The sequence below is a fragment of the Neoarius graeffei genome, chromosome 21, assembly GCF_027579695.1.
Source record: "Neoarius graeffei isolate fNeoGra1 chromosome 21, fNeoGra1.pri, whole genome shotgun sequence".
Lineage (NCBI taxonomy): Eukaryota > Metazoa > Chordata > Actinopteri > Siluriformes > Ariidae > Neoarius > Neoarius graeffei.
Window position 1 is genome coordinate 26,865,178 of NC_083589.1, and position 13,381 is coordinate 26,878,558.

At 42.0% G+C, this 13,381-nt stretch overlaps 1 protein-coding gene across 2 annotated transcripts in view; it reads left to right on the plus strand.

Annotated features, from left to right (window-relative positions):
- osgep (O-sialoglycoprotein endopeptidase) overlaps window positions 1-13,381 on the plus strand; it is a 52,029-nt gene that overhangs the window by 30,539 nt on the left and 8,109 nt on the right. The window contains exon 7 of one of the 2 annotated variants that reach the window (XM_060902906.1): window positions 7,018-7,096. The exons of the other annotated variant lie outside the window; for it this stretch is intronic. Within the exon in view, the coding sequence (XP_060758889.1) occupies window positions 7,018-7,096 (79 nt within the window). The remainder of the gene's footprint in view (window positions 1-7,017; window positions 7,097-13,381) is intronic. 2 annotated transcript variants of the gene reach the window in all.

Consider the following 13,381-nt stretch of genomic DNA (forward strand, 5'->3'; position numbering starts at 1 on the left):
GGGATGTCCTAGATAAAGAACTGTGTCGGGACTTCCATTCGGCCCATCCGGATCGCCCTGGGAACGTCAGGAGACGCTCCTAGAGGGGGGGGTCCTGTTAGGACTTGGACTGTTTTGGCCTCTAGAGGCCGCTGTTATTTCCTTTTCGTGTCTTGTTTATTTTGGCCTCTAGAGGCCGCCACTGTTCCTGTGTTTTGTGTTTTTGTTAATTGCCTGTTAGTCCTAATTATCTTCACCTGTGTCCTTAATTAGTTTGTGTATACCCCTGAGTTCAGTCCTCTTGTCACGGAGTCTTTGTGCTGTTATGTTTATCTCCAGTTTCCTTTGTACTGTGTTTTGTGGCTCTTCTGAGCTTTTGCATTTTTGCCTTTTTCTTTTTGAATTATACTCTTTGTTTTTGTTTTTTTTGTTTTGCCCTGGATTGTATATAGTGTACATAGTATAAATAAACCTTTTGTTACTTTTTCTACTTCCGCCTCACGCCTCTGCATTTGAGTCATTCCCCTGGTGGCCTAGTGGGGGTTTGCTGGATCATCACACCAACGAACCAGGTTCGAATCCCAGCAAAACCCTAACAAAATGAGCCAATATTTGGCATGAAATTTCAAAAAGTCTCACTTTCGACATTTGATATGTTGTCTATGTTCTATTGTGAATACAATATCAGTTTTTGAGATTTGTAAATTATTGCATTCCGTTTTTATTTACAATTTGTACTTTGTCCCAACTTTTTTGGAATCAGGGTTGTACAGTAGTTTCAATTGCATTCAGGGTAAAATAATAATTTTTTGACTGATTATAAAGACTAGAGACCAGTGTAGGTCCGAGCTCTCTGATTGGGAGATAGAAGCTACGGTACCTAAATAGAAAAAAATAGTCCGCTCAGAAATATGTCGACGCCAGGATTCTAACCGACGTTGTAAAATCTGGTCCTTTCCTGGACATCGCTCTAGACCGCTCTATCACGGAGGACTATATCACAAGCCGAGGTTATTTAATGTGGTGCTTACATAGTCAGTGCGCAGTGGCACCACACCATGACTGTGGAATCGTTACCTGAGGCTGGCACGCCTATTACATTCTTAAACACGCTCGAACTCGGTTAAACATACACATACAGACAGGCGCCTCTGTAGGCTTCAGCCAAAGGCTGAGCCAAAAACCACGTGATTTAAAAAAAAAAACTACTATGTGTAAGCAGTATAAAAAAAAATGAATGTGTTGTGTCAAGCAGATAGTATATTACACTCTACAAAAATGTATAAATATTATTCATATAAACAGGCAGGTGATTATAGGAAATCACGCACTGATTGGTCAAGAAATTCAGATTATTTCCCAATAATCACCTCGAGTGACTCGGCAAAATGGCGGCCAATCACTTTGTCACTATAAGTGAGGAAGAATTACAAATTATGAAAGAAAATGCTGTTCCTAAAAGCACTAAAGATCCTATGAAGTCTGGTCCAAAACTGTTCAAAGGTAAGGTGGAACCGTGATTTATTTTATCGATTTCAAAACAAAGTATTTCATGTGACTCGGCGTAGATAAGTGACACAAGTCTGCGCCACGCCGTTATTACATTTGCATGCCGCTTTTGAAGTTTGAAATAAATTTTTTTTATACAATTTTTTTTAAATAATCACCTGTGTATTTATACTAAAACAATTATCTGCCTCAGGCTCAGTGAATATCGGTGATTATTATATGGCACGAGCTACTTCCGGTAAAATTGTGCGCTCTGATTGGTTCCTTGATGGGCAGAATTTTCCCGTAATGCCCATGGATGAAAATCAGAAATCTCGAGTGTGCATAGGTATTCCCCCCCCAATAAGTCAATACTTTGTAGAGTCACCTTTTGCTGCAATTACAGCTGCAAGTCTCTTGGGGTATGTCTCTATTAGCTGAGCACATCTAGCCACTGGGATTTTTACCAATTCCTCAAGGCAGAACTGCTCCAACTCCTTCAAGTTAGATTGGTTGTGTTGGTGTACAGAAATCTTCAAGTTATGCCACAGATTCTCAATTGGATTGAGGTCTGGGCTTTGATTAGGCCATTCCAAGGCATTTAGATGTTTCCCTTTAAACCACTCCAGTGTAGCTTTAGCAGTACAGTGGGGAAAACAAGTATTTGATCCCTTGCTGATTTTGTTGGTTTGGCCACTAATAAAGACTCGATCAGTCTGTAATATTAATGGTAGGTGTAGTCTAACATGCTGAGACAGAATACCACAAAGAAAATCAAGAAATCGACTTTAAAGAATTTGTATTAATTTATTTGCATTTTATTGAGGAAAATAAGTATTTGAACCCTCTTGCCAAAAGGACTTAGTACTTTGTGGCAAACCCCTTATTAGCAAGCACAGAGGTCAGACGTTTTTTGTAGTTGATGACCAGGTTTCTGCACATATTAGGAGGAATTTTGGTCCACTCTTCTTTGCAAATGACCTTTAAATCATCAAGATTCCGTGGCTGTCGCTTGGCAACTCTGAGCTTCAGCTCTCTCCATAGATTTTCTATAGGATTCAGGTCCGGAGACTGGCTGGGCCACTCCATGACCTTGATATGTTTCTTCTTCAGCCATTCCTTGGTTGCCTTGGCTGTATGCTTTGGGTCATTATCCTGCTGGAAGACCCATCCACGACCCATTTTAAGCTTCCTGGCAGAGGGAAGGAGGTTTTCACTTAGGATTTTACGGTACATGGCTCCGTCCATCCTCCCATTGATACGGTGAAGTAGCCCTGTGCAGAAAAACATCCCCAAAGCATAATGTTACCACCTCCATGCTTGACAGTGGGGATGGTGTTCTTGGGGTCATAAGCAGCATGTCTCTCCCTCCAGACACGACGGGTTGAATTGATGCCAAAGAGCTCAATTTTGGTCTCATCTGACCATAACACCTTCTCCCAGTCACTCTCCAAGTCATTCAGATGTTTATTGGCAAAGTTCAGGCGGGCCTGCACATGTGCTTTTAAGCAGGGGTACTTGGCGAGCACTGCAAGATGTTAGACCATTGCGGTGTAAAGTGTTACCAACTGTTTGCTTGGTGACTGTGATCCCAGCTGCTTTAAGATCATCCACTAACTCTGCCCGTGTTGTATTAGGTCTATTTCTCACCGTTCTCATGATCCTGGAAACCCCACGAGGTGAGATCTTGTTTGGAGCCCCAGACCTAGGTCGATTGATGATCATGTTGTGAGTCTTGCACTTGCGCACAATTGCACAAACAGTTGTCACCTTAACGCCCAGCTTCTTGCTAATGGTTTTGTAGCCCATACCGGTCTTGTGCAGGTCTACAATCTTCTCCCTTAAATCCACAGAAAGCTCTTTAGTCTTTCCCATGTTGGAGAGTTTGGAGTCTGACAAACTGATTGATTCTGTGGCCAGGTGGCTTTTATACAAGTCATTAGTGATATCAGGTGTCTTCAATTTAGGTGACAAGGTAATTTGGAGAGTCTAACTTGTCTGTATTAACAAGAACTCTTGATGGTTACTAGGGGATCAAATACTTCTTTTTCCCAATAAAATACAAATAAATTAATATAGATATTTAAAAGTTATTTTCTGGATTTTCTTTTTGATATTCTGTCTCCACATGTTAGAATACACCTACCATTAAAATTACAGACTGATCAAGTCTTTCTTAGTGGGTAAACCAACAAAATCAGCAAGGGATCAAATACTTGTTTTCCCCACTGTATGTTTAGGGTCATTGTCCTGCTGGAACGTGAACCTTCGTCCCAGTCTCTAACCTCTGGCCGACTTGAACAGGTTTTCCTCCAGAATTGCCCTGTATTTAGTGCCATCCATCTTTCGTTCAGTTCTGACCAGCTTTCCTGTCCCTGCAGATGAAAGCTATCCCCACAGCATGATGCTGCCACCACCATGCTTCACTGTAGGAATGGTGTTATCAGGGTGTTGGGTTTGCACCACACATGGCGTTTCCCATGATGGCCAAAAAGATAAATTTTTGTCTCATTTGACCAGAGAATCTTCTTCCATGTGTTTGGGGAGTCTGCCACATGCTGTTGGGCAAACTCCAAATGTGTTTTCTTAAGCAGTTACTCTTTTCTGGCCACTCTTCCATAACGCCCCACTCTGTGGAGTGTACGGCTTAAAGTGGTCCTATGGACAGATACTCCCATCTCCGCTGTGGATCTTTGCAGCTCCTTCAGTGTTATCTTTGGTGTCTTTGTTGCATCTCTGATTAACACCCTCCTTGCCCAATCTGTGAGTTTTGGTGGGCGGCCTTCTCTTGTCAGGTTTGTAGTGGTGCCATATTCTTTCCATTTTGCTATAATGGATTTAATGGAGCTCCCTGGGATATTCAAAGTTTGGGATATTTTTTATAACCCAACCCTGATCTATACTTCTCCACAACTTTGTCTCTGACCTGTTTGGAGGCTCCTTGGTTTTCATGTTGCTTGCTTAGTAGTGTTGCAGAGTCAGGGTCCTTCCAGAACAGGTTGATTTATACAGACATCATGTGATGGATCATGTGACACTTTGATTGCACATAGGTGGATCTTAATCAACTAATTATGTGACTTATGAAGTGAATTGGTTGGAGCAGCTCTTATTTAGGGGTTTCATACGAAAGGGGGTGAATACCTACGTATGCACACTCCAGATTTCTGTTTTTTCATCTTAATTATTGTTTGTATCACAATAAAACAATTTGCACCTTTAAAGTGGTAGGCATGTTGTGTAAATCAAATGGTGCTAACCCCCAAAAATCCATTTGAATTGTAATGCGACAAAACAGGACAAACACCAAGGGGGATGAATACTTTTGCAAGGCACTGTAAAAGTGCTGTTGAATTCTCGAATCTGATTAGTCAGAAGATATTGATGCATTTTCTATACGAGCAGCTCTGACAATAATGATTCCTGAAATTCCAGTGGCAGGTTTATATCAGTTCTATCATTCTTACAAAAATGACAATTTTCCCAGGGACGTGTGTTACACATGCTCCAGACAAACAGATTTTTTAAAACATTCTTGATTGCTAATAATTGACATGGTGAACATTTCTCTGAGGAGATGTTTATTTTTTGTTTATGGAAGAAATCTCCAGCGTCAGCGCTTCATAACAGTCAGCGGGAACTTTCCCAACATGGGGACGTCTTTATGATGGAGTGCTTTGTGGTTTTCTTGAGGGAATAAAGAGCAGCTGGTTAGAGACTGACTGACTGTTTATAGCTGTAACTGACCAAATATAAGTGAAAACAAGAACTTGTACTTTAAGAAATAAAAAAAAAATGTTACCATTGGTTAATTACTGTGGTATAAGTGGAATAAAACACTTCAGGATGTGTGTTGTTAAGGGACAGCGTTGTTACGTGTTCTGTAAGAGCATGACGTGCTGTATTATCGCTTAAGCTACGGTCACACTACGGCTCGCGATGCTTTGCGATGGTTATCGATGAAAATTAGGTGTTTTTGTGGCGATATACAGGCGAGCTAAAAGTTGTGGTCACACAGCCGGCGACCACTTGACTGTCACGCCTTTGTGCATTCAAGCAGCCACGCCCACTCACAGGACCCAGTCGTTCTGGAAAACATCTGATGCTGATTTGAGTGCAATCAGCAATCACGTATAAGGACACAGAGGCTTTGCGAAGTATTATCACTGTCACGTTTGCTTCTAGCCATGTTTATCCCTCCGCTTTCAGTTTTGTTTGTGCGTTGTTTTTGTAAATATCACACCTGCTCTGCGAATAAACACTCTTCCTGTACTTAGATCTGCCTTCCGCTGCATACCTGTGAAAACAGCGTCCTTATATGCGCGTGCTGATTGCACTCAAATCAGCATCAGGTGTTTCCCATAACAACTGGGTCCCAAGAGCGCACACAACGCACTCTGAAGGATCCCTGAATGTAAATTCACTTTAAGTCTCGGTGAAGGTTAGGCTGTGCCGAGCTGGTGTGTTGTTGAGGCTCACGTGAGCATCAGGGACATGGATTTGAAACAAATACATCTTAAGAGGCTGGACGAAATGTCCCCGAGCTTCTGGAAGTATTCCCAAACCCATCTGCGAGTATTTGCTGCTTAGTCTGCTAACGAAAACAAACATCGCCACCAAATTTCAGTGTATGCATTGAAAATTTTCACAATGTTTTTGGCCACTCATGAGGCAGAGACGCACCAAAAAACAACTTGTGAAGCTCTGAGGACGTTCGCTGTGCATTGCTGGAAGTGCTACCAGTTTTTCATCGCCAAGTATTCGTAAACCCATCGCGAGCTGTAGTGTGACCAGAGCCTTACTTAAAGGAGAACTGAAGGCAAATTTTTTTATTATCAAAATTCTATTTCTCATTTTATTAAATATTGGAATGCATTTTTGATAGCTAATTTGTCGCTGCTATAGCAAGTTTTGAAATACGCTATGTAATATATCAGTCCATATGTCAAAGCAATGGCCGTAAACGAGATTTGTTGAGACCTGTGCGAGACATCGTAGGACGGAAGTAAAACGTACAGCGGAAATCAAAGTGACCGACATCTGCCAACGTTGTCAAAAGATGCGCGCGCCCTCTTTCGAATGCTGACGTGATCAAGCCGGAAGTTTTGTTTGTTTTGGTAGCAATCAGGAAAGTTTGAAAAAAAAAAGTAGGCAGTAATCATCATTTAAACTCATTTCTGTGCAATATTTCATTTGGAAAACAGTTTTTAAAATGGTGGCGCTGACACGTCACGCTTCAAAGTCTCGCACAAGTCTCGTGAAGATCGCGTGGATAAGCGACGCCTGCCGTGGACCAAACGAACTAAATTCAACACGGCTAAAAACCGAATAGGTTGATAAGTATAATATTTAATTGCAATTAGTTGCCAATACGAGTCACGATATAAGGTTACTAAAACCGAAAACGTAATTGAATAACACGTTAATTAAGAAATAAAGCAAGTTTAAAAATGACTTCAGTTCTCCTTTAATATATGGATTATTTTAGCACTATGATTATTGGTCACTTCGATGTTTTGATTTATTGACCGGTTTGTTTTTCTTTTTAAGGGGTAAGCAGTATATAGAGCTTCCATACACAGTGAAAGGAATGGACGTTTCTTTCTCTGGGATTTTATCATACATTGAGGTAACATCGTCAGTATTTAATGGTGTATAATAAGATTAAGTTATTATAGCTTTACTAACAATCTCAAACATGCAAGCAAAATCGTGAGTGGCTGCAGTGACCTTGATGCATTTCTATCATGTCAGTCATCCAGCTGAAGAAATCGTGGCCTGAACAAACATTTTTACAGATTCAGCAGCGCCCATACAATCATCTCTAGAATTATTGGCAAATATAGAGAAAACAGGCAACAATTTATGCAGAGATGATTTGATTTGTCTACTTAAACAGTTGGAGAAACGATGTACCATTCCTGGAAATCAAACTCATGGTTACGGGGCTCGACGTTAACTCTTTAGTCCAGTCGGAGAAGCAGTAAGATTTTTTCTCTTGTCCTGACCAGAACCTTTTTATTCCTGTGTATTTACAAATTCAGTGAAAGGAAAATGGTTAACAAAGTTTCTCAAAAAGCACATATAGTTATGATCATCATGCTGCTTTAATGATTTATAATTCTTCACTAAAATTCAAACTTTAACTGTAACAATAAACAAAACCTATCCAATGCCCCGTTATGGTCCGTGTGTTGTTCTAACCCATTCCCTGATCTGCAGTTTTAAGAGTTAGACTCACCCGAACTCAAAGCTTCTGGAGGAAATAAAGTTAAATCCTGATTAATCCAGTAAAACTTGGAATATAAATTAATTTCAGGAAATGAAATTGAAAGAAAATGAGTTGGATATGATAAGGGGGATGGAACCACGTTGTGAATGAAAACAAACCATAAGTGAGTTCGGCACTGTCGTAAAATTCCCCCGAAATATTTTACAACATTTGTGATGGCTAACATGAACCATACAAAAGAAAAATACAATGAATGTCCGAATGAAATGAAGATTCACCACAGATATTTATTTTATTGAGGTATTTGATCACCATTTCTCTGACTTTGATGAAGTCTAATAAGGGGTGTTCACACGGCAATTTTTACTCCGGTGTAGCACCGGGGCTGCCCCGGTAGAGCGTTTACATGGTACAAAGTTATACCGGTGTAGCCCCTGAAAGCTGCTTAAACCGGTGCAAATCTAATGGCCTCTGCATGCTCTTGCAACAAGGCTTTCGCAGATAGCTTTTCGCAGACAGTTGTAATTTATCGTTGAGCGGGGAGTAATAGGCGTGCGCGATGTTATTCACGCCACAACGCAAGGGGGCGCGAAGTCGCGAAATCGCTAGGAGTAGTTGGTGGGTGTGGTTAGTGGAGTGTTTATCCTCCGGTTACTTATAATGACTAGAACTGGAGTCGTATAGATGTACGTACTTCCTCACTTCCTCGATCAACCGCTCTTCGTGCTGCTCCATCTTCGCTCGTGTTTTTAAAAATGCCGGTCGTGAAAACAAACCAAACCGGGAAAGTAGGGAAGCGGAAGTGCGTGTACAGCGGATGTAGAGTGGACCAATCAGAGCCCTCTTGTCTGAGACTCTGTCTGCGGTGGTCACAATTTTTGGGAGGTGCGTGCAGAGCGTCTGCGAAGGGGGCTTCGCAGACGCCATCTGCGAGGGCTGGGTTGTCAGCATAAATTGGCCTTAACCCTGCTCAGGAGGTGGTTTAAGAAATTTACTCTGGAGTAAATGCTAGTTTGCGGGGCAGCACCGATATAAAATGGGACGTCTGAACGCTACAGGGGTAGACTCGCTACGCGTGAGGAGAGTTGATTACATACGGGCATTGCATAATTTGCATCCTGGTATTTTGCGCTTCCAAAATGGCGAATATCAACAACAACAGAACTGCGTGTCTTCCAGTGTTGCCAGATTGGGCGGTTTTAAGTGCATTTTGGCAGATTTGAACATATTTTGGGCTGGAAAACGTCAGCAGTATCTGGCAACACTGGTGTCTTCATCCACGTTGTTTTCCCGGCGCTTGGTGATGACATGACAACTGGGAAAAGGAAGTACATTTTCACGCATGCGCATATTTAATTTCCGCATTATTACTATCGTATAGCACGGTCGCAAAAACTGCCGTGTGACCGAAAGTGGGGCTGCACCGGTGCTAACACGCTTCTCTCTAGTAAGCAGGTTTGTGATGTGTGAACGCTCCACAAAATTTACACCGGTGTAAGATATATCGCAACAAAATACATTGGTGCAGCATCGATGCAAATATGTGTCATGTGAACGCCCCTATAATCTTGTAGCAGTTCGTAGAGGTGGAGCACAGAAAGACGGCAGGCCAGAATTAAAGGTCCCATGGCATGAAATTTTCACTTTCTGAGGTTTTTTAACGTTAAAATGAGTTCCTCTGACCTTCTTAAGTCACCCCAGTGGCTAGAAATTTCATAATGTGTAAACCAAACTATGCCCAACATTTGAGAATGGCGCGTCAAAACGGCGCGTTGATAAGCTCTTCCCTTTACTACGTCAGCAAGGGAGATGATCCCCACGCCCCCCCCTCTGGATTCCCACCCACTGTATGGATTGCCCCGCCCAGTTGTAGTGAGGAGACCATAGAGGGAGGACACAACAACATGGCATCACCTAAGCGAGCGAAACATGGAAATTGCGCTGTACATGGATGTGACAACACAGAAAAGAGTCTGTTTTTACTGCCGACGGGAGAGCCCCTGAAGACGCAGTGGCTTAATTTTATTTACTCCAATAATACGCCGTCGAGTCTACCTAAGACGGTGTATGTTTGTCGGAAGCATTTTCCTGAGGAATGTTTCCACAACTTGGGACAGTACAGGGCAGGTTTTGCACATCAACTGTCACTGAAGCCTGGGTCCGTACCAAGCATCCCTGCCGCATCAGCAACAAACACTGAACAAGTAAGTGTATAACTGGTCGTTTTGCCGTGTTTTAAAATCGGTGTGTTAGCCTAGCAATGGCTACATTAGCTGTGCAGCTAACCGCTTCCTGCAGTTAGCCAGGTAATCTGCGCTACAAAACCAAAAAGCATGCAGCATGCTCTGTTAAACTGAGTTTAGTCTGGAAATTGACTGTAACTTATGTTTGACTATTGCTCCGCAATGCATGTCTTCTGTTGGATAAGCGATATGTTGTTGTAGTTGCTGCTTCTATCCTCTTTGGTTATGGAGTGCGTGTTCAAGCCTAGGGTATTATACGTTCGTAAACTACCACTCCGAACACTCTCACTCTCTGTTCTCTGTGTCACTTTGAGTTTACGAAAGGAGTCCGAGGGAGAACGGGGTTTTGTCTTAGCAGCATGGCTACAGGCGCTGATAGCAGCGAGTATGTGTGTGCGTGCAGCTTGGTCAAGCCCCTCCCCCCATGGCCCACCCCCACCCTCTACCCTTCCCCGCCTCCTGCTTCTCATTAGCAAAACGACGCACTGGGAAAAGCGCTGAAATGGGGCTTTCTCCCAGGAGGCTATATTTACGTACCGAGGGTTCATTTCGAGAAAGGCTGCGGATATAACATCCGGAAGCCTCCACGAGCCCGTTTAAAGCATCAACAAACCACCATGCCATGGGACCTTTAAGTTCCACAACAAACTCTTTATTCTTGGTCTTTTCAGACTTTAGATAAACTCTCCCGCTATCCACACACATACACACACCAGTCGTCTGGTTGGGGAGAGAGAGCTCCCTTCCTCTCCTCTCTCTCTCCTTATATAGGGCGCGGTCACTGGGGAAGACACACAAACACAGATTAACCAACATCAGGTGCAGTGATTCTGCCACTTACCTTCCCTGACTCCGCCCTCCGGTCACAGACCAACGCTTGACCACGCCCCCGCTGCCACAAATCTATAATTAGATATTATGACGTGGTTATTTTTACACACACACCAGCTGTACTCGGCTTCCCTGGAATTTCGTAAACAATAACATGACCGGATCACTGAGGGGATTGAACTAGTTTTGTTGGAACTTTATTGATGTAATTCTTGAATAAAAATTGTGACTTTCAACAAATATTCAACTTGTCCCGTCAGACAGGCAGATGAGGATTTGACTTGTCCAGACCAAACATTTGGTTGTCCCGGACAGTCGGACGACCTTTAATGTCGAGTCCTGGGTTAATGGAACTCCTTTTTGAAAGAAAGGTTATGTCTTTATAATAATATTATATACTGCCTGGCCAAAAAAGTCTCACACACACACACTAATATTTCAGTCAGCTCCCATCAATGGCTTCATATAACGTTGCTGAGCCTCAACCCAACCAACTGAGGCAACCCCAGATCATAACACTGCCTCCAGAGGCTCTATATATGATGGGTGCATTGCTTCATGAGCTTCCCTTCTTACCCTGACACACCCATGACTCAGGAATAGGGTCAATCTGGACTCCTCAGATCACATGACCTTTTTCAATTGCTCCAGAGTCCAATCTTTATGCTCCTTAGCAAATTGAAGCCTTTTCTGCTGATTAGTCTCACTAACAAGTGGTTTTGTTATAGACATAAAGATGTTTAGTCCCAATCCTGTGAGATCTCGTCACATTGTTTAGAAATGGGAAACTACTCACTGCATCAGTTAGTCACTGAAGAAATGATCCAATCAAAGGCTCTGATGTACTTGCTTATTTAAATACAAATGGTGACTTTTTTTTGCCAGGCAGTGTGTATTTACTGTGAAATTCATGACCAAATTAACACCCCAACAGACTGTGTTGGGTTTTTTATGTAATCCTTGAAACAACTTGTAATTGCTCTGCCTTGAAAAAAAAATCTAAAGTTGTCTCATGTTAAATCCCTTTGTTATGAAGAAAGCCAAAGTGCTTTTCATCAGATGGTAACAGACTTGCACAAGTCCTGTACAGTAATACCTTGTGATTATTATGATTTCTCCATATTTAACTTCCCCAAATGTAAAATTAAATGTACACGTCCCTTAGGTCAGGGGTTCTCCTATTCATTATTGTAATGAGTCGGGGCCCATTAAAAAAGAGCCTCAATTATTTTGGCTCATCTATTCTATTAGAATCTAATAATTTACTGTAAAGTGTATTAATGGGATCCAACATAACTCCCTGTTACAGATGGGAGCCCAGGAATTAAATACATACAGTAAAAACAAACTGTTTTTAATTGTAGGTATTGTATTTAAAACTGTATGGATGTGCCAGAAGCCAAACCATGCATGCGGGTCATTCTCAGTCAAAAGGGATTAATGATCCAAAAGTGGAGTCTGGTCCATTAACACAAGAACTTATTGCCATGTTTGTGTACCGCAAACAAGCAAGTTATTAAAACCAAGAAGTACACTCAAAAGAAGTGGATACAGAAACCACTCAATGGGATTAGATCCTTACACGCTAACAAAGAAGGATTTTTTCCTACGAGTTTGAAAATTATCCATCCGTTGAGTTCCCCGACATCTCAAACTACCTGGTGCTGCAGACATCGTTCTACACGGACACAGAGAAAACCTGGAAGCGCATGAAGGAGTGTAACTTTTTATATGTGGCTGGTTAAAGATCTCAGGATCAGGACACTACAAGATAAATCCTGTATCGTTTTTGCCTAGATAAGGAGGAATTTCTGGGCTTTTTGTACGTGTCTTTGTGATGGTTGCTAGGACGCTACAAGTTTTAATATTGAGTGTAAACAAACCACAGACACTCGATTCTCAATCCTCCCTGCTCTTCTCTTCCAGGTAAATAAATCATTCACAAAGATCCACAGAAACCCCTTTAAAGACCTGGGTATTATGTGTATTTATATACGCGTTAGTTTACAATACAGTGACCACGATCAAACAGTGAACAAAAACACATCTAAGGACTTAAGCGTCTCCTGAACTTCAAAATAACGGAAACTGGCGAGAAAAGTGATTTACGAATCCAAACGAAATAAATCAGAGGAATTTACAAACCTTTCGCAAAGTGATCACTGCAAACTCGAGAGTCCTTCGACTCGGCTTCCTTCCATCACAGCGAAAGGTTTAAGAGCCACCTTTTTCATCGTCTTTTGGAAAATCCTTTGCTCTTTCACCCTTTTTTTTATCACTTCATGGGGAACCCGGAAGAAACTTTTCAGTTTCATAGTTTGTTTGATTCAAATAGCGCAAAACAAAGCAAGCGTAGGGCATTTTAACGACTATCAGGGCGCCCCAGCGACAGTAACACTTTGTGAACAGTGAGCTCAGCTGACCACCACTTCATGTCTTGCGTATTTAATGAGGCAGATGTAACGTTGGATGCAATCCAGCAGTTGTACCCTACTAAAAATTAGCTTCAACTTGGGGGGAAAAAAAATTTGCAGCTCAGTAGCTGGCGCTTGGGTTGAGAAACACTGCCTTAGATGGTTTAATCCCATTTCCTTGGCTAACTGATGCT